The following is a 21,407-nucleotide window of genomic DNA, read 5'->3' as shown; positions in this document are numbered from 1 at the left end:
TTTAATGTTCATTGCTTTCCAGTAGGAGCAAAGATTGGACAAGTGCTTGCAGAGGACAGAGATCTTCCAGGCCTTGAACTCATTTATTCACTAGTAGGAGGGGGAAGCACTCTGGGCTATAGTCAATTATTTTGGATAAGCCCAGCCTCAGGGGAAATACATCTCGTGGCTCAACCAGACTATGAGACAATTGTCCAGTATCTTCTGACAGTGCAAGCTGTTGATAAAGACTCCAGTGATCCAAAGGCTGCTACAGCTACTGTAAGTGGTTTCTAATGCTGAAGGATAGTCCACTTGCAAATCTCATTGCAGTAAAAACATTCACTAACTATTGAACAGGGTGAGCAGTGGTCATTGCTTTGATTAAAACTAATCCAACACTCAGATATTCAACCAAATAAATTTAATTTGTTTAAAGTTTCACTGGTAGGTTTTAAATGTTCGCTAGCATCAAAAGGCAGTTAGTCTGTTGACATTGGCTGACATTGCCGAGGTATTAATTGTGCAAGTTAAGTTTAATACAGCACAGGAATTTTCTTGGCCTAGTTGCAGAACACATTCTTGAATTTTAGCCAGATCGAGAGATGATGGAGCCAGAATGCTGCAACACTAGAGGAGCATGGTTAACCAAATCACTTCCCAGAGGCACAACTCCTAGAGACCTGTAAAAGATGACACTGATGAGTTATTTCCCATTTCACCCTGATTCTGCAGGCCTTCACATTCTTGCAAAATATCCTCATCTTTCATTCACCAATAAGGGTTACACATTGCTATTGTGGAGAATTGCTCCATGCAAATTGGTTGCTGTGTTTATTTGATCGATGATGTACCACTATGAAACACTCTGATGGAAATTCTTTCATTTGGATCTGATCAGTATCATTAACTGATGAGTGATAAATCCCGCACAGTTAACATTTGGTTAAAGGCATAGGCCACAAGCTCCACTCTGTCAAGTCGCCACAGACGCATGAAAGATTGCACCTCCAGTATGCAAAGTAATTAAATATATAAAGAAGAAAAACATCCACCAAGTTAAAATTTGAATTTCATTTTTGTAAGATCGTCCATCTGCAAGATCTAACTACGGCTGAAAAGTTGTAAAAAATTCAAAGCAAGCGTAAACCCAGTGTTTCCCAACTGTGGAGGAAAAAGAGATAGGCCCTTCTAAATTTTCACATTCTTTTCCAGAGGTTGTGGTTGAACTGTTTCTTTTCAACCTGGAAGGCTGCTCCAAAAGAAGTCAATAAGAGCTTTTCGTTTCAGAGCCCCACCCCACTACCCTTCCATCTCATTCATAGCTAACTCCAGCTGCCACATTCTCTGAGCTAGCCAACACTTCCTTCACTGCTCTCAGAGACAAGGGGTCATAGTCATTGAAACAAAGTCACATTGGGAAAGGTTCAGGATGAAGTGGTTTAACATAGAGCCCCCACACAACTGCACATCCACATTTGAATTGAAGTTTTGACTGCAGCCTAACTCATCCAAAGAGTTCCATCTTATAATTTAAGAATTGGAGAAAATGATATTTTCCTCAATTGACAAGTCATTGTGGAATGGCTCCTGTTTGATCCCTGCACTGTGTTAAATTGGCTAATCTTGACTGGGGCATTACTACAGGAGTTGTTTTGGCTTATTTCCTGGAGCAGGAGACATCCTTTTTAATAGAACAACAAATGTTCAGGGAGTGTTGCAAGTCCTGATTGCAAGGCCATGATTCTTTACATGACAGAGAATGAAAGAGGACAAAGTCAGGATTTGCTTTGAAGGCGACCAAAGAGGTAGAAATGATCGAAGCTCAATTAGCTATGTGGGTGGTTAGTGAGTAGAATTTGACAGCTCAGCAGGATATAGCTGATAGTTTTTGGGTTGGTTGGACTGACGTTGAGGAAGTTTAGTAATTTAGTTGAATGCTGTTGTGTTCTAGGTCACTGTAAATATTCTTCCGGCCAATGATGAACCACCTGACTGCCTTCCAAAGTTTTATTCGATGATGATTCTTGATGACACCGCTGGGGGTACAAACATTCAAGGGTTTCAGTTGGCCTGTACTGATCACGATTCCTCCCCTCAGTCCTTCCGTTACTTCATAACTTCAGGTATGTAACTGAATTGCCTGATTGAATCATTGCTGTTTTATTGGGTATATCCCTTCAAGGTATGCCTGCCTGCATGGTTTTTCATTTTCCATATACGTGTCTCTTTTATCCTATTTCCTCTCCTCTTCAACCTGAACAGATCTAATCTATTATATTGCAGGAAGAGAGAAAATGTTTGTGATTTAGCAGAATTAATTAACTGGTGGGATATCAGTAGATCCAGAGAGTCATAGAATCCCTTCACTATAGATGGAGGCCATTCAGCCCATCGGCTCTGAACCAACCCTCCAAAGAGCACCCCACCCTATGTCTGTAACCCCACTTTTACTGTGACTAATCCACATATCCTGCATGTGCCTAGACACTATGAGGCAATTTTTAGCATGACCAATCTACTTAACCTGCACATCTTTGGACTGTGGATGGAATCCAGAATATCCAATGGAACCCTACACAGGCACAGGGAGAATGTGCAAACTCCACACAGACAGTCACCTGAGGCTGAAATTGAACCCATGTCCCTGGTGCTGTGCGGCAGCAGTGCTCACTACTGAGCCAGCATGCTGTCCTGTGCTCCTGGTTGCAATTTGACAGCTTTTGTTTTCAATCATTTTCTTTGAGAGCTGGGATGTGTAAATTAAAGGGAATTGTACCTTACTCTAAGGATGACTACTGGGCAGATAGCCAGGTCATAAAGACATCAGATCACATGGAGCTGGAGCCAGGTTCTGTGGGGCTCCAGGTGCGAAGTTAATTTCTACCTCCCTCTATTTATGGCATTACAATGTTAAAGGAAGGAGTCCACTTGAAATCAAGCCAAAAAGCTGTACAAAAACTTTAAATGTCTTACTTCGTCACTGAAATAATCGAAGCGTTTAGAACTGTTACCTAGAACAAAAGAAACGTTCGCTAGCTTTCCTCAATCTTTAAAAATATCAGTTTAATAATAATCTTATTATATGAGTAAGTAGCAAAATAGGTCATCAATTAAGGTACAGAAGAGACTTAACTATATTTGTTACTTCTACCACACACACATTCATACACAGATGGGATGAGACCACATAGATCTGCAGAGTATTACTTATTTGAAAAATTAAGAAGAAATCACCCTTCTGGGTCAAGAGTCCGTACTAGTGAAGGTAGAGTGGGTTGACATTTTACAGTTGCTTTGGTTTCCCATTGACGAGGTTAAGTTGCTGAAAGGCTCAAAGTGACAGACATTCTGCAGACCAGATTTTAGATTCAGGAGGAAATCAGTCTGAAGTGTTCGTTTGCCACTTCTCAGGGAAGGCAGTGTTGCTACTTCCAGCTTGGAGTTATTTTTCCAACCAACCAAACCTAGTTTACTGGGTTTGTCTAGAAATTATGGATCATAATGCAAAATATAATCACTTTTTAAAAGATTTTTTTTTCTCCCAAAGTCATTTGGCTTCTTATAAAGAGCAGAAAATACTCTGTTCTTTTCGAAGTTTGAGTTCTGAGAAGCTACATGGTTAATTTTACAGTGGTTAATTTTTTTTCAATCCATAATTGACCAAATATTCCATTTACAAATTCTCACAGTTCATCCATTAAGGTGTGTGGGATGGAGTATTAGTAACACCACTGGACTTAAAATCCAGAAACTCTGGCTAATGTTCAGGATTTGAATCCCAGCAGGGCAGGTGGTAGAAGTTTAATTTGATAAAAATCTGGAATAAAGAGCTGCCCTATTGACAATGCTGTCAATTGTCATAAAAAATCACCTGGTTCACTAATGTCCTTTAGGGAAGGAGATCTGCCATCCTTATCTGGTTTAGCCCACACGTGGCCCCTGACACACAGCATTGTGTGTGACTGTTAGCAGCAGTTTGGGCAATTAGGGATGAGTAATAAATGTTGGCCTAGTCAGCAATTCGCCCACAGATAGAAAAAGGTTTCTAACAATTCCCAAGCTTAATAACACAAGAACGAAAACAAAGTTGCTGGAAAACCCAGCAGGTCTGGCAGCATCTATGAAGGAGAAAACAGTTAACATTTTGGGTCCAGTGACCCTTCCTCAATAAACCTTGTTGCAGTTCCCTCACAGGGCAACACGTCCTTTCTTGAATCCTTTGTCTATAATTATGTTCAATCAAACATATGGCTGTTAACTCAAATGTAGTTCCCACAATACAAGGCACTGTGTCAGGATGGGAACAGCTATGGTTGTGTCTGATCCTTTGTGATCTATTGGCAGGGATACCAATAGCATGATCACCTTGATTATATTTGGTCCCAGGTTCCTGACAGTGATGATTGATAATCCAACTAATCATAGGGTCATCCATGAAATGGAAAAATAAACAACACTTATCTTTGGAGGTCTAAGGTGCAGATTCTTATTCAAGCTTTATCCAGATTGATGCAATCAAAATGGAGCCCTTCACAGTGCAGGTAGTTTGGGAGGCGAAGAAATAGGAACTGCTTTTAAGGGCATATCGGTGTCACAGGCGACTCTTGTTTTGATACAGAACCTCACAGTCATAGTGTTGCCACTTTATATTGTGGATTTAGTCTGCTAACCCAGTGCGGTTGACATACCTTGAGATGTTGGGGACTGCTGGCCAAGATGGAGGCCCAGAGAGGCAAGTGACAGTCTAAAGCAGCCAAGTAACTGGGCTGTGGTACCTGGTTTGCTTCAGGACATGGTCGAGCAGTTTCAAGGCCGAAGAGAGATCCACTTCACCAACACCTTCCACCCCAACCTTCAGTTCACCTGGGCCATCTCCAGCACATCCCTCACCTTCCTGGGCCTCTCAGTCTACATCTCAGACAACCAGCTTGTAACTGATGTCCATTTCAAGCCCACCGACTCCCACAGCTACCTAGAATACACCTCCTCCCACCCACCCTCCTGCAAAAATTCCATCCCCTATTCCCAATTCCTCCGCCTCCGCCGCATCTGCTCCCACGATAAGACATTCCACTCCCGCACATCCCAGATGTCCAAGTTCTTTAAGGACCGCAACTTTCCCCCCACAGTGATCGAGAACGCCCTTGACCGCGTCTCCCGTATTTCCCGCAACACATCCCTCACACCCCGCCCCCGCCACAACCGCCCCAAGAGGATCCCCCTCGTTCTCACACACCACCCTACCAACCTCCGGATACAACGCATTATCCTCCGACACTTCCGCCATTTACAATCTGACCCCACCACCCAAGACATTTTTCCATCCCCTCCCCTGTCTGCTTTCCGGAGAGACCACTCTCTCCGTGACTCCCTTGTTCGCTCCACACTGCCCTCCAACCCCACCACACCCGGCACCTTCCCCTGCAACCGCAGGAAATGCTACACTTGTCCCCACACCTCCTCCCTCACCCCCATCCCAGGCCCCAAGATGACATTCCACATTAAGCAGAGGTTCACCTGCACATCTGCCAATGTGGTATACTGCATCCACTGTACCCGGTGCGGCTTCCTCTACATTGGGGAAACCAAGCGGAGGCTTGGGGACCGCTTTGCAGAACACCTCCGCTCAGTTCGCAACAAACAACTGCACCTCCCAGTCGCAAACCATTTCCACTCCCCCTCCCATTCTCTAGATGACATGTCCATCATGGGCCTCCTGCACTGCCACAATGATGCCACCCGAAGGTTGCAGGAACAGCAACTCATATTCCGCCTGGGAACCCTGCAGCCATATGGTATCAATGTGGACTTCACCAGTTTCAAAATCTCCCCTTCCCCTACTGCATCCCTAAACCAGCCCAGTTCGTCCCGTCCCCCCACTGCACCACACAACCAGCCCAGCTCTTCCCCCCCACCCACTGCATCCCAAAACCAGTCCAACCTGTCTCTGCCTCCCTAACCGGTTCTTCCTCTCACCCATCCCTTCCTCCCACCCCAAGCCGCACCCCCAGCTACCTACTAACCTCATCCCACCTCCTTGACCTGTCCGTCTTCCCTGGACTGACCTATCCCCTCCCTACCTCCCCACCTACACTCTCTCCACCTATCTTCTTTACTCTCCATCTTCGGTCCGCCTCCCCCTCTCTCCCTATTTATTCCAGTTCCCTCTCCCCATCCCCCTCTCTGATGAAGGGTCTAGGCCCGAAACGTCAGCTTTTGTGCTCCTGAGATGCTGCTTGGCCTGCTGTGTTCATCCAGCCTCACATTTTATTATCAAGTAACTGGGCTGTCTTTTATGTTGAGAATTGTCACTGCATAGTTTGTCTCTTCTGTGCGAACGAATAGTAAACTGCAAACCAATAAGGAGATCCTAGGACATTAAACTTTAATACAAGTAAATAAGCCTCCCACTGGTCACTAGTCAGAGCCCCTTCTTACCGTTCAAACTGTGGGTCAAAAGTTAGACACGACTTTCCTTGACACCCAATATCTCAAGTTTCTAATCCTGCCTCAATTTCTTGACTGGCTCGCCATTGCCCTGTCATTTCAGGGCTGGGGAAATAACCTAAATATGGAACAAGCTAATCCTGCACAAGTATAATAATTGATGTATAGTGGAAACATTCTCCTTACTCTGAGCCTTAAAAAATGTCCTGAAATTAATTGCTCGTAAGCCTGTACATCAAAAAAAATTTTAAGCGCACTGAATCCTGTCTCAAATACCGCAGCATTATGCCAACTATTTCGGGATGTTGGTTATCAAAAGCATTAAGGTTTTAATGTTATTGATCAGTGGGCAAAGCTCTCTCTTGATTTTTCTGAACAAAGGTCCAGACCCGAAACGTCAGCCTTCCTGCTCCTCTGATGGTGCTTTGCCTGCTGTGTTCATCCAGCTCTACAAAATTGTTATCTCTTTGGACTTGTCTGTTTTAAAGATTAAATGACGTGAGAAATGCTACCTTTTCTTTAGTGTTGATGTCAACCATTTTTATTCCTAGTACCATATCACAAACGTGCAACTCGAAATGTGGGAGAAGTTACCTTAAAAGCCTTACAGAATTTATTTTCCACAGTTATTTGCCTTTTAATCAAGTTATTTCCTGTGCTAGGCAATATCAACAACCACTTTCAACTCTCTCCCAGTGCTGGATCAAACATCACTAAGCTGATACTTGCCCTTCCTTTTGACTACACACACGGTGTTGACAAAGTCACAAATTATAACCTTCTAATTCAAATAACCGATGATAACCTTCTGGCTGGAAGCAGAAAGAGGAAAGTTGTACAAACAGGAAGAGTAAAGATCAACATCAGAGTTATTGTCCCTACACCCAGTACTCAAGAAACCACGACAACTGTAAGTACACCAGAATGGAGAACTGAGAGATTTTTTCAGGGTGATATTTTAATTGAAATCAAAACAAAACTTCCTAACTTCTTACTTTGACTTAGCAAGAAATAATTGAGTTCAAGACAAATGTGTTTACAAAGAACAAGTTGGCAGAATTTTCCTGGCATGCTCCTGCCAGGCTCAAAAATGAGCAAAAGCCTGAAAGTGTGTGGGATGTGGTCACTCATTGTGATTTTCCCCAAAGTCACCAATTAATGCGCAGCAGAAAGGCTTCCCATCCAATCTCTTGAATTGAAAGGCCTCTGATTGGAGGTGCTCTGATGACAAGTCAGGGGACGTCAAAATGGGAGCACCCTCTCTCCACCTCTTCTTGAATTTCAAATAGAGAGTGGCTCATTCAACCAGGTCACCATTGTTGTGGGATGACTGAGGATGTGGTGAGGGAATAACCAGTATACAGGATGACATGTGGCTTTTGATGCAGACTGGGAAACAGGGAGGGAAAGTGCACATTGTAACTATCCCCCTCCACCTCCACCGGCCTGCCACAAGGAAGTCACCACCAGGCAGTTAAACACAGACCTGTGGGGAAAGCTAACTGGAAAAATCCCAGTCTTTCTCCTTTAAATGAGTTTTAATAAGTCCTTAATGACCCAGGTGAAGTGAATCATTTATCGTCACGTGTTTTCAATGTAAAAATACAGTGGGAAGTGTGTACCTTCACCATACAAACATGGTGCCATTCACATTAACTTAGAATAAAATGAAAACAAAGATAACCCAACAGAGCCCAACTTTCTTTCCCACTGCTGCCAGGGCCCCGCTCCAGGCTTTCCAACCCCTCGCCGTGCCTCCGCCAGGGTCCCGCTCCAGTCTTTCCAACCCCTCGCCGTGCCTCCGCCAGGGTCCTGCTCCAGGCTTTCCAACCCCTCGCTGTGCCTCCGCCAGGGTCCCGCTCCAGGGTTTCCAGCCCCTCGCCGTGCCTCCGCCAGGGTCCCGCTCCAGGCTGCCTCACCGGACCGATCTTGCCGTGCCTTCGCCAGGGTCCCACTCTAGGCTGCCTCACCGGCCGAATCTCACCATGCCTCTGCAAGGGTCCCGCTCCGGGCTGCCTCACTGGTCCAATCTCGCCGTCCCACTCTTGATCCACTGCCGTGGCTGCAGGATACAAACTGCGCATTCAGCTCCCAGCATGTGGTTCTTGGTCACAACCCAGCTCTTTCCCTACTCCTTAGGTAGGTAGATGGTGAAAACGGTTGCTGGGGGGGTTGGAGTGGAATAGAATTAATACAGATGGAGAGAGAAGAACAGAGGAGAAAAAAGGACAAAGAAAGACAAAGAGAACTGGTGAGCAGGGGACAGCTCTGAATGAAGCTATTTACCCTGCCGTCAACTTGCTGGAGGTGTTGACAACTCATTAAGCATTACACTCATCAATCCACCTTATAGGAGCAGGAAAGCAGCCTTCAAGTTACTGGTTCTATTTTGTGTGCACTCTTGATATAATTTCATACCCTTAAGCTGCAATGGTGTGAGGCTGTGCTGGCTATTTGGGATGCCTCGGGTACATTCATTGGCATTGATCCTTCTCGTTGGCTTTCATCCAAGTTGCTGAGCCCCTGTGTGCCCCCAGCAAGTCTTCAACAGAAGGTGGCTCAATCTTGATAAACTGCAAGAGATTGTTACAAATTACCTTTCAGCTAGTTGCATTACATCAGAGGTACACGAGGTTCAACTAAACTGTAAGTGCAATGTAAATTGCTGCTGAAACACTCTGGCACACAAAAACGAGACTACACCAGACACTGGAACATGCACCAACAAGAGTGGATTGCTCCATCCAGGAACATTCTTTCTATCCTGACGGGCATAGTTTACCTTGTGATGCTGGGTAACCTTTTCAGATATTAACTGCTTATATAATATTTGTTTCTACTCCTGGGCCTGGTGAGCATGCAACAATCAAGCTCATAACCTCAGATTAAAATCCAATAAGGATTGCACTTTGAGTGTACCTTAGATTATGATCTGAAGTTGGGGAAGGGGTGGAAACGCACAAAGTTTTGCTTCAAACTGAGTTAAACTTATGCATAGTTTAGCAATTTTATATTAGTGCAAACAATTTTAGAATGTATATTCACAGTTTCCAAACCAGGAGTGAAAATGCACCACCATCTCATTGATTTGTACAACCATTCTAAGTACCGCGGCTATAATCTCATGCTGAATGTGAGACAGAAACAATGAGCGAATAAATAAACCATTCATTTCAAGTCATTGGTTATTCCTCACTAACAATTTCCTTTCTGCTTGTTGACAGCCCAATATTACCTATATCAGACTATTGCAAAACACCTACCAAGCAGACTCCTGGTACATACCACTCGTCATCACTTTGGGTGGTTTATTGCTGCTTGGAATCATGGGATACTTAGCATATATTTACATGAATTACATCTGCTCTATATCAAAATCAAAACTCAAGAAAAAGCCATTGTAAGTCATCATCATTGTGTTCATTAAAACACTTCATTCCAGTCAAACCAAGTTTTTATTACTTATTATTCAGTGATCTGTTTCTGATTCAATTTGAGACAACTGCTTACTTACGTTACTGTGGGTTCAATACAAATGAGGTTGTTTATGTGACATTATTTTGTATGTTAATGTACTGCTTTTGGTGGCTGTTGATCTAAACTACCTAATTGTAGAAGGTTAAAATTGAACCGTTTACATGAACCTGTCTTAATCAGACAGCCTTAATGAAATAAAGCACTGCAGACACTGGAAATCTGAAACAAAAACAGAAACTGCTGGAGAAACTCAGCAGGTCTGGCAGCATCTGTGCAGACAAAGCACAGTTAATATTTTGGGTCCAGTGAACCTTGTTCAGAATTAATAGTAGCTGGAAAAATGTGGTATTTATGCTGAAGACAGAGTATGGGGTGTGGGGCTAAATGAGTGAGCCATAGATGGAGATGGAGCCTGAGTGTGAAAAAGACAGTTAAGCAGACAAAGGGATGCACAGTGGTTACCACAGAAAAAGAAGGGCTGCTAATGGGGACCATAAGTAGGTGAAAACCAGAATAGCAGTGCTGAATGCAGCATGCCTTGGGATGTGGGGATAGGTAAAGGACATGTAAGAAGGTGTTCAGGCCCTAGAATGATTCAACTCAATTCTGAGTCCTGAAGGCTGCAGTGTCCCCAAGCACAAAATGTGGTGCTGTTATTACAGCTTGCGCTGAGCTTGTCTGGAACACTGCATTAGGCCTGAGACAGAGATGTTGGCCAGGGAACAGGGTGGTGTGTTGAAGTAGCAGGCAATGGGAAGCTCAGGGTCATTTTTGCAGTCGGAATGTGGGTGTTCTGCAGAACAGGTCACCCAGTCTGAGTTACTGATGTAGAGGAGACCAAATTGCGAGCCGCGAGTACAGTAGACTTGACGGCTGAGTGCACGTAAATTGAGCTTTACCTGGAAGTTGTGTCTGGAGCCTTGATAGCTAGGAGGGAGGAAGTAATGGGCAAGTGTTTCACCTTCTGTGATTGCTGTGAGTGTGTAGTGTTGGGATTGTAGGAGAAGTGGACCAGGGTGCGCTGGAGGGAATGGTCCTTGCATGAAGCTGGTAAGGGGAGGGGAATGTGTGTCTGGTCGTGGCCTCTTGCTGCAGGTGTCTGACATGTGGCTTGCGATTCTTTGGATGTGGATGTTGGTGGGGTAGTAGGTGAGCTATCAGTGTTGTAGAAGGGAAGAGAAGGGATGAACGCAAAAATTTGTTAAATGGATCAGACTCAGCTGAGGGCCCTATCAACTATGGTGCTGGGGAATCCTCATTTAAGGAAAAAGATGGACATTTCAGACCGTTCCCTGTGGAAGGTAGCATCATCAGAACAGATACAACAGAGATAGAGAAACTGGGAGAAAAGAATGGAGTCTTTACAAGAAGCAGCATTGTTCGTGTTACTGTGGCAGTCACTCTGCATGTTTGTAGTGGACACCTTTAATCTGGCTATGAAAGAAGCGATCAGCTCAAGTCTAATTGGATATGAAGTTAACAATAATGGTAATAATGAGGATCCAACACAAATTCCTTTCACTGTCAAAGATTTTGTGTTTAAAAAATTGAAATTTCAGACAAACGTTAACAAATTGATCATGGCATCAGGCTACACTCCTACTGCTTTAATTTAGTTGCAACATTTTAGTTGAGATAACTGCTTAAAAAAAAGTACTTTTTGTATTCTATTGATGTGGGAAGTGTTCAATGAGCCCAGCTAAAGCTGGAGTTAGACTTGCTGGGACAGAGTAGAGGGAAATCAATTCTTCAGTACTGGCTTTACTTGATCCAAAATTATGATATATTAATACTGCGTGTTTAAAATGAAAGTTTGTTTCTTTTCTAAATCAAACTATTGTTAAAGTAACTTACACAACACCTTTCACAGCTGCAGGGTAACTGAAATGTTTTAGAGCTAAATTTCAGTTGAAGTACAGTAGCTATTACAATGCGGGGGAACACAGTAACTAATTCATGCACAACAAGAAAGCACAAGAGGAATGTTTGAAAAGAACAAGTCCTCCTCTGTGTAGTGATTATAATGAGATCAGCCAGCTAGACCTCATATAATTTGAGCTCCCTGTTTGGGGCTGTTAATTAATGAGGGAGCCCTGGCTGACTGATAAAAAGAGGAGTATCAGAAGTCCTACATAACAAAGTGTGAAGCTGGATGAACACAGCAGGCCAATGCTCCTGAGATGCTGCTTGGCCTGCTGTGTTCATCCAGCTTCACACTTTGTTATCTTGGATTCTCCAGCATCTGCAGTTCCCATTATCTCAGTATCAGAAGTCCTGTTCACTCCAAAACCTGCAGGATCGGATGCTCTAATATCAACAGGTCGACTACCTGAGAGATCGTACTAGAGTCAAGAACTCTTCATGTGTAAACAAAGCGTGACTTAGGCGACGGGTACTGGCCTCTGTGGAGTTATTTCGCTTAGTTTCTTGGATGTAAGTTTATTAATAAATGTTGGTTGTCACCAGCAGAATGTCATTGCCTTTGTCGAAATTGTGTTGTGGAGGCTTTTATTGGACTTTAGTTGAGAATCTTCTCTAAAAGACAGAACAACCAATCGAGCAGCATGCCTTCAGCACTGCATTGGAAAGTTAGCCTGGATAATCTACTGTGCTAAAGTTTCTGAAGTAGGAATTCGAGCCCCTTTAGCTCATAGACAAGTATATAATTAAACCTTGACTTTTGACAAATTAAATGGTGACTCATTGGCTTATGATGAATGTCTGGTTGTTTACCTGTTGATATTGGAGCGCCCCAACTTGCAGGTGTTAAATGATTTCTCCTTAATGTTGGAAATCAGAAATACACAACTTTCATTCTATTACTCAGGACAGATACAAGCATCATATAATATTTCAACAAAATTAAATTACCTGCTCATAATGTATTCAAAAATGAGCAAGTGCATTAGGGAATTACAGTTAATTTAGGAAGTCAGAGTGCTGCGGTAACATTCATCTTTATGTGCGTGTTGTATACTGCAGCTATGGATAGCGATGGTAGAGACTTCAATGTTCTTTCCATCACGTGGCTAACCAAAAGTGTCTCCTATTCTTACCTACTTACCTTTGGCAATGTGCTGGAAGGATTTGCAAGTTGGTACCCTACCTGCTTGGCCACATTATGAAAGTATGTTCGTTGACAATAAGGCCCTGGAAAGTCAAAATCAAGTCTAGAAATTGTGGCTCAGAGACAGGGACACTACCCCCTGTGCCACCATACGTCTGGAATAATAAGTGTACAATGATGTAATTGGATTAAATCTCAGCCAAGTTAAATGGAATGGTGACTCAGAGTTGTAAAATTCTACAAATCAAACCTTTTCAAATTACAGAAATGAATTCAAACAATATTCTTTTCCTTTCTGTTTCAGGGTAGAAGAAAAAGGTGAATGCTTCAATTTTCTTCATATCTTTCAATATGAATTGAGCTTAGTTTTCTCTTATTACAATGAAATAAGTTAATCTTTCCTTTATCGAATATAGAACCCAAGTCAAAGAAGCAACACAATGTGATTTTGGTAAGTACCTGAGTAGGGGATCCACTCCTGCTTTTAAAACAATAATTTTTGCACATAGTGTGTCTTTTTTTTGTAAACAAGGTTGTTCTACACTGCCTTTTCCAATCCTCCTCTCGGAATATGAAATCTCCAAATGCTGATTTGATTTGATAGTGAGTGCACGTTCACTCCAGAAGATTCGTATTTTCAGTATTTTGTTAGTGAAGTCCTATTGAAACTGGAATATCATGATTTCCAAAAGAAATGTGAATGTACCAGTCCATCTCTGAAATCTGGATGAATTAATAACCCTGTATGCCAAGCAGATAGCTCCGTTACAATTCTGGCCTTAAACCATTTCCCTCCCTGCACTTGTAGTTGTGTAGACGAGGAGCACTGAAACTAAGCCAGACACCACATCATGTAATATTTTCCTCTGTCCGTGTATTATCAAACGTCAGAATAAAATCTTGCAGCAGTTATGTTTTGATTTCATAATTGGGTCCATAATTAGAGCTTGTATTCTATATTTTCCCAACACAATATTGCAGTCATTACAGATCACCAATGTTTGGAATGCTGTCCGATGAGCAAATGTTCTTCCTCTCTTCAAAGAAAACATTTGCTTTTCTAGCTTTTAAAAAGAAAATCATTCACAGGACGTGAGCATTGCTAGCCTGACTGGCACAGATTATGTATCCCCAACAGCCCCTCACTGCTACTATAATGTAGGAAACGTGGTTGTCAAATTGGTCACAGCAAGCTCCCACCAACAGTATTGCTCCAGAATTTTATTTGAAGGAGAAATATTTGCCGTGACACAAGAAAATAGTTTATCCTGCTCTTCTTGAAATAAAATCATGGGCAATGTTCCTCCTAATTTATTTTTCATGGAGTTCCAAGGTCTGGGCGCAGTAGTGGCTTCCAGAATTGGAAGTAAAATGTAGGTTTTGTTGTGGAATTCTTTTTTTTGAGGGATTATGCTCAGTCCACAACGCATCAATCTACAGCCCAAATTGATCGGCATCCCCTGAACCCTGGCAGTGGGCCATGCAAGTCCAGCATAGATAGTGTTGTAGTACAAAAAGACCTAGGAGTTCAGGTACATAGTTTTTTGAAGTTTACATACATATAGATGAGGTGGTTAAGAAGGCATTTAACATGCTTGCCCTCATTGCTAAGATCTTTGAATATAGGAGTTGGGATGTTATGTTGAGGATGTACAGGACATTGGTGAGGCCTCTTCTGGAGTACGGTGTCCAGTTCTGGATGCCCTGTTTTAGGAAGGATATTATTAAGCTGGTGAGGATCTGGAAGAGATTTACCAGGATGTTGCTGGGAATGGAGGAGGACTTGAGTTTTAAAGAGAGGATGAATAGGCTGGGACCTTTTTCACTGGAGTTTAGGGGCTTGAGAGGTGATCTTATAGAGATTTATAAAATAATGAGGAGTATAGACAAGGTGAATGACACGTGCCTTTTCCCTAGGGTGGGGAATTCCAAGACTAAGGGGCATTTTTTAAGATGAGAGGAGAAAGATTTAAAAAAGACATGAGAGACAATTTTTTAAGGCAGAGAATGGCTCATGTGTGGAATGAACTTTCAGAGGAAGTGACGGATGTGGTTACAGTCACAACATTGAAAAATATTTAGATAAGTACATGAATAAGAAATGTTTGGAGGGATATGGAACAAGTGCAGGAAGATGGGGCCAGTTTAGTTTGGGATTATAGTTGACATGCTCTGGTTGGACCAAAGGGTCTGTTTCTGCTCTGTATGACTATGACTGGAAAATCACTCCCATTCATGCATGTATTAGTAATTTGATTGTTTGTCCTGTCTGCGTTTTGGACAGGATTACGCACCGTGTTTTTCATTCATAAGTAGGAAATGAAAACACTATGGTTCGTTAAATCAACAAATTAATGAGATATATGATGAGATATGTAAATGAATAGGAACATGGATTTTCACTTTTAGTCTGGTCCTGATGTTTCACAATACTATCTGATTTAGAAGCTCTTGCTTTGGCCTAACCAATGGAAGGTATGTCTGTATGTTTTGAATTTAAACGGTGTCAAGTGCGGACTTACATTTTCCTAGCTTTCCTACTTCTAGTCAAATCAAAATGGTCAATGAATCATGACAGATAACATAACAGAATAATACAAAATGTAAGCCTGCTGAATGTGCTATGCGTTTCAGGAAATGATTGCACACAACACAATCTTTGATGGAGAAGCTGTTGATCCAGGTAAAGAAACATTTCATTACCTTTAATAAGATTATACATGTGTCATTTTTAGTTTGGCAAACTGTAATTAGTGGAACGTCGCAAGGAGCAGTGTTAGGGCTTCAATTATTCCCAATCTTGGATGAAGGGACAGAGGGTAACTTTGTTGATGACACAAAACCAGGCTGGTGCGAGGCAAGATGTATACATATAAAATCAGTTTTTAAAAAAAGTTTAAAAAAAAATTAATTTAAAAACAAACCTGCCGGCCCTGGTTGACCTATTGTCTCCGCCTGTTCCGCCACAATGATGCCACCCGAAGGTTGCAGGAACAGCAACTCATATTCCGCTTAGGAGCCCTGCAGCCCAATGGTATCAATGTGGACTTCACAAGCTTCAAAATCTCCCCTTCCCCTACCGCATCCCAAAACCAGCCCAGCTCGTCCCCTCCCCCCCACCGCATCCCAAAACCAGCCCAGCCTGTCTCTGCTTCCCTAACCTGTTCTTCCTCTCACCCATCCCTTCCACCCACCTCAAGCCGCACCTCCATTTCCCACCCACCACCTCATCCCGCCTCCTTGACGTGCCCATCTTCCCTGGACTGACCTATCCCCTCCCAACCTCCCCACCTATACTCTCCTCTCTACCTATCTTGTTTTCTCTCCATCTTCCGTCCGCCTCCCCCTCTCTCCCTATTTATTCCAGTTCCCTCTCCCCATCCCCCTCTCTGATGAAGGGTCTAGGCCCGAAACATCAGCTTTTGTGCTCCTGAGATGCTGCTTGGCCTGCTGTGTTCATCCAGCTCCACACTTTGTTATTTTAAAAAAAGAGTTTGGTTTTGAATACTAGCAGTGTATCAGTGTGGTCTATGCAGGAGTTTAGTAATGAACAAGGTAAGTATTTTCAGATCCATGGTTTTAAACTAATTTATGTCAGAGAGTAGATGACTGAAGGCCTCCGAGATTGTTAATGGAAGTTTGTTTATGTAGTGTTGTTTAATGACAGGAGAGGAAAGAAAATTGAGCCATTAGCTAAGCACAAACTAGGATGAGCAAGATTTTAAACAAAATTTTGTTAAAAGTTTTTGAATTCAGTTCAAAAGGAGACCTGACTGAAGCCAGATGTGAGAATAGTTTCTCCTAGAAAGTTTGTCCTGAACAGTTATGAGAAGTAAGCTCAGTGTAAGAGTTTGTAAAAGCCTCCAAACCAGGGGTATACGGTCATTCTCAAAGGCAAAACCCCAGGTGTAGAAGTTAAAATACCAGACTTTGTCACTCATTGTAGCAGAAACTGAGAGAAAAAAACAACAGTTATGTCAAATCTACATCTTGTTGGGAATGGAAAAGTTTTCTTTATTTTTAAGTAACTACAAAATGATGGCGTTAAGGAGTACATGAGGCTTCATTGTGCCATGAATTTTGAAATCTTTCAAACTATTTAGGTAACATGATTTGCATAATTTTATTTTTATTTAATTTGTTTCTAATAAACTCACGTTGTATCATTAATATGCCACGTGCATATGTGTTTCAGAGATACACCACAATGATAAACAAAATCAGGTCATATTTCATTCTTGGATCGGGATTAAATAGTAACATTAATTAGGACCACAATATAGGACAGCAAACTGTAATGAGGACATGAAAGACCCTGCAAAGGGATATAGGTGGGTTGAGCAAGTGGGCAAAACAAATTTGCAAAAGGAGTGTAATGTGGGAAAAAGTCAGCTTGTCCACTTTGGTAAGGAGAATAGAAAAATAGTGTATTACTTGAGTGAAGAGAGACAGGAGAACTTTGCAGGATAGAGAGATTTGGGTATCCTGGCGTGTGAATCATAAAAGCTCAATGTGCGGATGCAGCAAATAATTAGGAGGCCAAATTGAATGTTGTAAGGGAGATGGAGCATAAAAATAGAGAATACCTGTTACAGGGGCTTGGTGAGCTTATACTTGTGTGTCATTTTTATTTCTTAAGGAGACATATAATTGCTTTGGAAGCAGCTCAGAGAAAGTTTAACAGGCCATTTCCTACGGTGAAAGGGTTGTTTTATGAGGAAAGTTTAAGAATTCAAACTTGGAGTTGAGGATAATGCGAGACGATCTTATCAATACATCTAGAATTCTGAGGGAACTTGATAGGGTAGATGCTGAGATGATGTTTTTCCCAATGGGGAAATCTAGAACTTTGGGAAACATGTTAAAATTAAGGGGTCTCTCAGTTAAGACAGAGAGGAGGAGGATCTTTTTCAACTTTGATCTTTTTCAAAGTAATTAAACTTTGGAATTATCTTTCCCAGACAGCAGTAGGAGTTGAGTTCTTTGAAACATTTAAGGCTGAGCTAAACAGATAATTTTTTTTGATCAACACACGAGTCAAGGCTGAAGGGCCTAGGCAGGAAAGATGGAGTTACAGCTACAATCAAATTAGCCGTGACATTCGCGGAAGGGGCAGCAGGCTCTAGGGTCTGAATAGTCTACTTTTGCTCCTATTTCTCACGGTACTTTGAGGAATTATCTTTTTTTACATAAAAAGTGATCAGTTGGTTTCCTTACCATTTCCTTCACTTTTTATGATGGTATCTATCTTGACTTCTCTTGCTATATCTTTAGTTTCACACTGCTCATATTTACTTCTTATTTCTGTTTCCGTCTCCATTTGAAGCATTTTTTTCCCTTGATATTCTTCTCAGAGAAACTGTCACCTTTCCCTCTCCAGTCACAAGCCATTTCTTCATGACCATGAAAATAAAGCTTAGCTCAGAATGTAATCAACTTGTGATTTCCTTCAAAGTGCACCTCTTCCATATACAGAACATTCTTCTTAATTCTGCAGGTATAAAATGAAATGCCAGAGGGGATGGTGGAGACATTTTAAAAGGCATCTGGAAGGGTATATAATTAAGAAAGATATGGGCCAAATGTTGACAAATGGGACTAAATTTATTTGTGATATCTGGTTGGCTTGGACAAGTTGAACCTAAGGGTCTGTTTCCATGCAGTATAACTCTGTGGCCCCAATGAATGCAATGACAGAATCACATCATTTTGCTCAAATGCATGATGTTAATTGTGTAATGAAATTTTTATTTCCTCAATTTAGTTGCAGGACTGTCTGTATTAAAAAGGAACCATTAACTCCCTCAAACTTTTCAGACAACTAAACAAATTTGAAACAAAAACAGAAATTGCCGGCAAAACTCAGCAGGTCTGGCAGCATCTGAGGGGTTAGAAAGAAGACCTAATGTTTTAAGTCTGGTGGCTCATCATCAGAACCTACTTTTGAAACATTAACTCTACTTTCTGCTCACAGATGCTGTCAGGCCGGTTGGATTTTGACAGCAATGTCTGTTTTTGTTTCAGATCACTAGCAGTCACAGTTCTTTGTTTTATTAAATGACCCTAAAACACATTGCTTCCCTTCCAGACATTTTGACTCGTAAGGATGCACAGTTAGAAATGAAATTAAGCAATACAATTCATTGTTCTTTTCTGTCCTTAAGGACAATTTTCATATTCGATTAATTTGACATTATCAAACTCTGTCCGTGTCTTTACTCACAGCAACTTCTATTCCCCCAACACTCCTGAGCAGCCAGAGACTTGTTAGTTCCCAGCTGGGCAACATTTTGACTTTAAAATCCCTCCCAAAGCCTTATCTTCCCTATCTCTATAACATCCTCCAACCCCACAACTCTCTGCTCTTCGCTAATTCCGGCCTCCTCTCCATTCGCAATTACAATCGCTCCCTCATTGGACGCCATGCCTTAAGTTCCCAAGATCCCAAGGCCTGGGATTCCATCCCTGCACCTTTTCATCTAATTTCCTCCTTTAAAAAGTGTATGGTTTTATTTTACACCAAGCCTTTGGTCTAATTTTGAGGTCAATTTATTATTTTGTTTAAATAATGGCCCTGGGAAGTGCCTTTGGACATTTTATTACATTGATGGTACTCTATAAAATGTTGCCATTATTTACTTACTGCTTAATATTTACTGGGTGTGTCAATACATCATGAAAGTTTCTAATAATCTGCCAACAGGTGAGCAATTAGTTACCGCTCTAGTTATTAGTTCGTGTTAATGGGGAAGGTTGGTGTCTACATTTTCCACCAGCTCCAACATGCTTTCCAGAATGGAAAAGCAAGTTGATGAATCCTACAACTTTAACTAAAAGAGTCACATTGAACTCAAAACAGTAAAACGTTTCTGTCTCCACAGATGCCACCAGACCTGCTGAATTTCTCCGGTACTTTCTGCTTTTATTTCAGATCTCTAGCATCTGCAATATTTTCCTCTTACTTGAGTATTTGACTCGCTTGGTACCCAATAGAGGGACCTATTATCTCCCTCTTTGTTGATTTCACAGACAATCTCAGATTTGAAATTGCATTGATTCCAACCATTACACTTACCTTTCTTTAGAACATTATCCTTATTTCAAGTTTAAATATAAATGATTACCAGCATAATTTGAAAATACAACATTAAAATTTACAAAACTTCTCTGTTAAGGCAGGATTATTAGCCAAAGCAAATATAGGAATTCTTTGATATTAATGCAGTGTGTGAAATCTGAAGCCCATTTTTATCACCTTTTATGAACATGATTTAATCCTGATTTGGGTGACTGAATTAGAAATCAGTTCAAGGAAGAATTTTATGATTGTGGAATGAATTCCTCATCTGTGAGGTTGACTGTAACTGTTACTCTACATTGACCTTACAAGGCAATCTGCCATAATCAAACCTAAAGAGGGGAGGCTCACTTCCTCTTCTGCAGGGCATCGGCAGTTCGGTAATAAATTCTAATGACAGCTATAATCTGAAGAATAGACAAAGTAAAACAGGCATTATTTACTTGGAAAACTAGTAAGGTAAAATGTCCAAATTTTGTGCTATTTAGTTTTTGTGCGTCGCCCACAGAATTAATTGATTCTCTCAACTCATTCATGTATTCTTTGAAAGAAACCTGCTTATTACTGAATGTTTTCTTCAATATTTAGTGACAGGCAATGTGTATGAGTATAACACAAACTCTGGAGCCAGACGCTGGAAGAATACCAAGTTGCCTATGAAAGATTATGGAAATGTTCAAGATGCAACTCATAACTTAATGTCCAATATCAACAACAAGACAAACTTTGCACAAAATAGCAACGTGAAGGATGTAAGTGCAGACCAAGAAAATCAGAAGACTGACAATGTCCAAACCTCCCTGAGACTACCTTCAAAGCTCGGAAAACAAAGCAAAGTCACAGGACAACTACCAGAACCACCTCAAACTCTCAATTCTTTGTCTCAAGTTTTGCCAAAACGAGTGTAAGACAAACATAGAATTTTGTGAAAGAACTTAGAATGGTTATGTTTTAGAGTACTTCTCAAGGCAACTTCAAACTGATATTGGAATCTGTCATTTCTTTGAAAAGGCAAAAGAATTCTACTAAAATGTCCTGAATGTTTTCAGAATTTAGTTTAGACAGATGGGTTTAGTAAGCTTGGATTTATTTATGCAGTTACAGAGTCAGAAATATGTGAGAAGTTAGATGCTGAGAGGACATTCAAACCAGGGAGCAGATACCTGATCTGATAAACTTTTCTGTTGTTTCTCCTGAGTTGAAGCAAGCAACAACAACTTACATTTATATAGCGTGTTTAGCTTAACGAAAGTATGCTACATTAATTACATCTTTTATCAATATTTCTAGGTCTTCAATTACCTTTTAATTTAATAGTTGTCCGAAGAAAACCTCAACGTCAGAACAAATCTCGAT

At 41.5% G+C, this 21,407-nt stretch overlaps 1 protein-coding gene across 1 annotated transcript in view; it reads left to right on the top strand.

Annotated features, from left to right (window-relative positions):
* Positions 1 to 9,833, top strand: part of LOC125460926 (cadherin-related family member 3-like) — a 51,327-nt gene extending 41,494 nt beyond the window's left edge. Inside the window, exons 12-15 of the mRNA XM_059652225.1 lie at positions 23 to 261; positions 1,934 to 2,105; positions 7,092 to 7,339; positions 9,654 to 9,833. Of these exons, the coding sequence (XP_059508208.1) occupies positions 23 to 261; positions 1,934 to 2,105; positions 7,092 to 7,339; positions 9,654 to 9,833 (839 nt within the window). The remainder of the gene's footprint in view (positions 1 to 22; positions 262 to 1,933; positions 2,106 to 7,091; positions 7,340 to 9,653) is intronic.
* Positions 9,834 to 21,407: the final 11,574 nt, after the last annotated feature.

This window comes from Stegostoma tigrinum, chromosome 18 (genome assembly GCF_030684315.1).
Source record: "Stegostoma tigrinum isolate sSteTig4 chromosome 18, sSteTig4.hap1, whole genome shotgun sequence".
NCBI classification, from domain to species: domain Eukaryota; kingdom Metazoa; phylum Chordata; class Chondrichthyes; order Orectolobiformes; family Stegostomatidae; genus Stegostoma; species Stegostoma tigrinum.
This window is presented reverse-complemented; position numbering and strand designations above follow the sequence as displayed.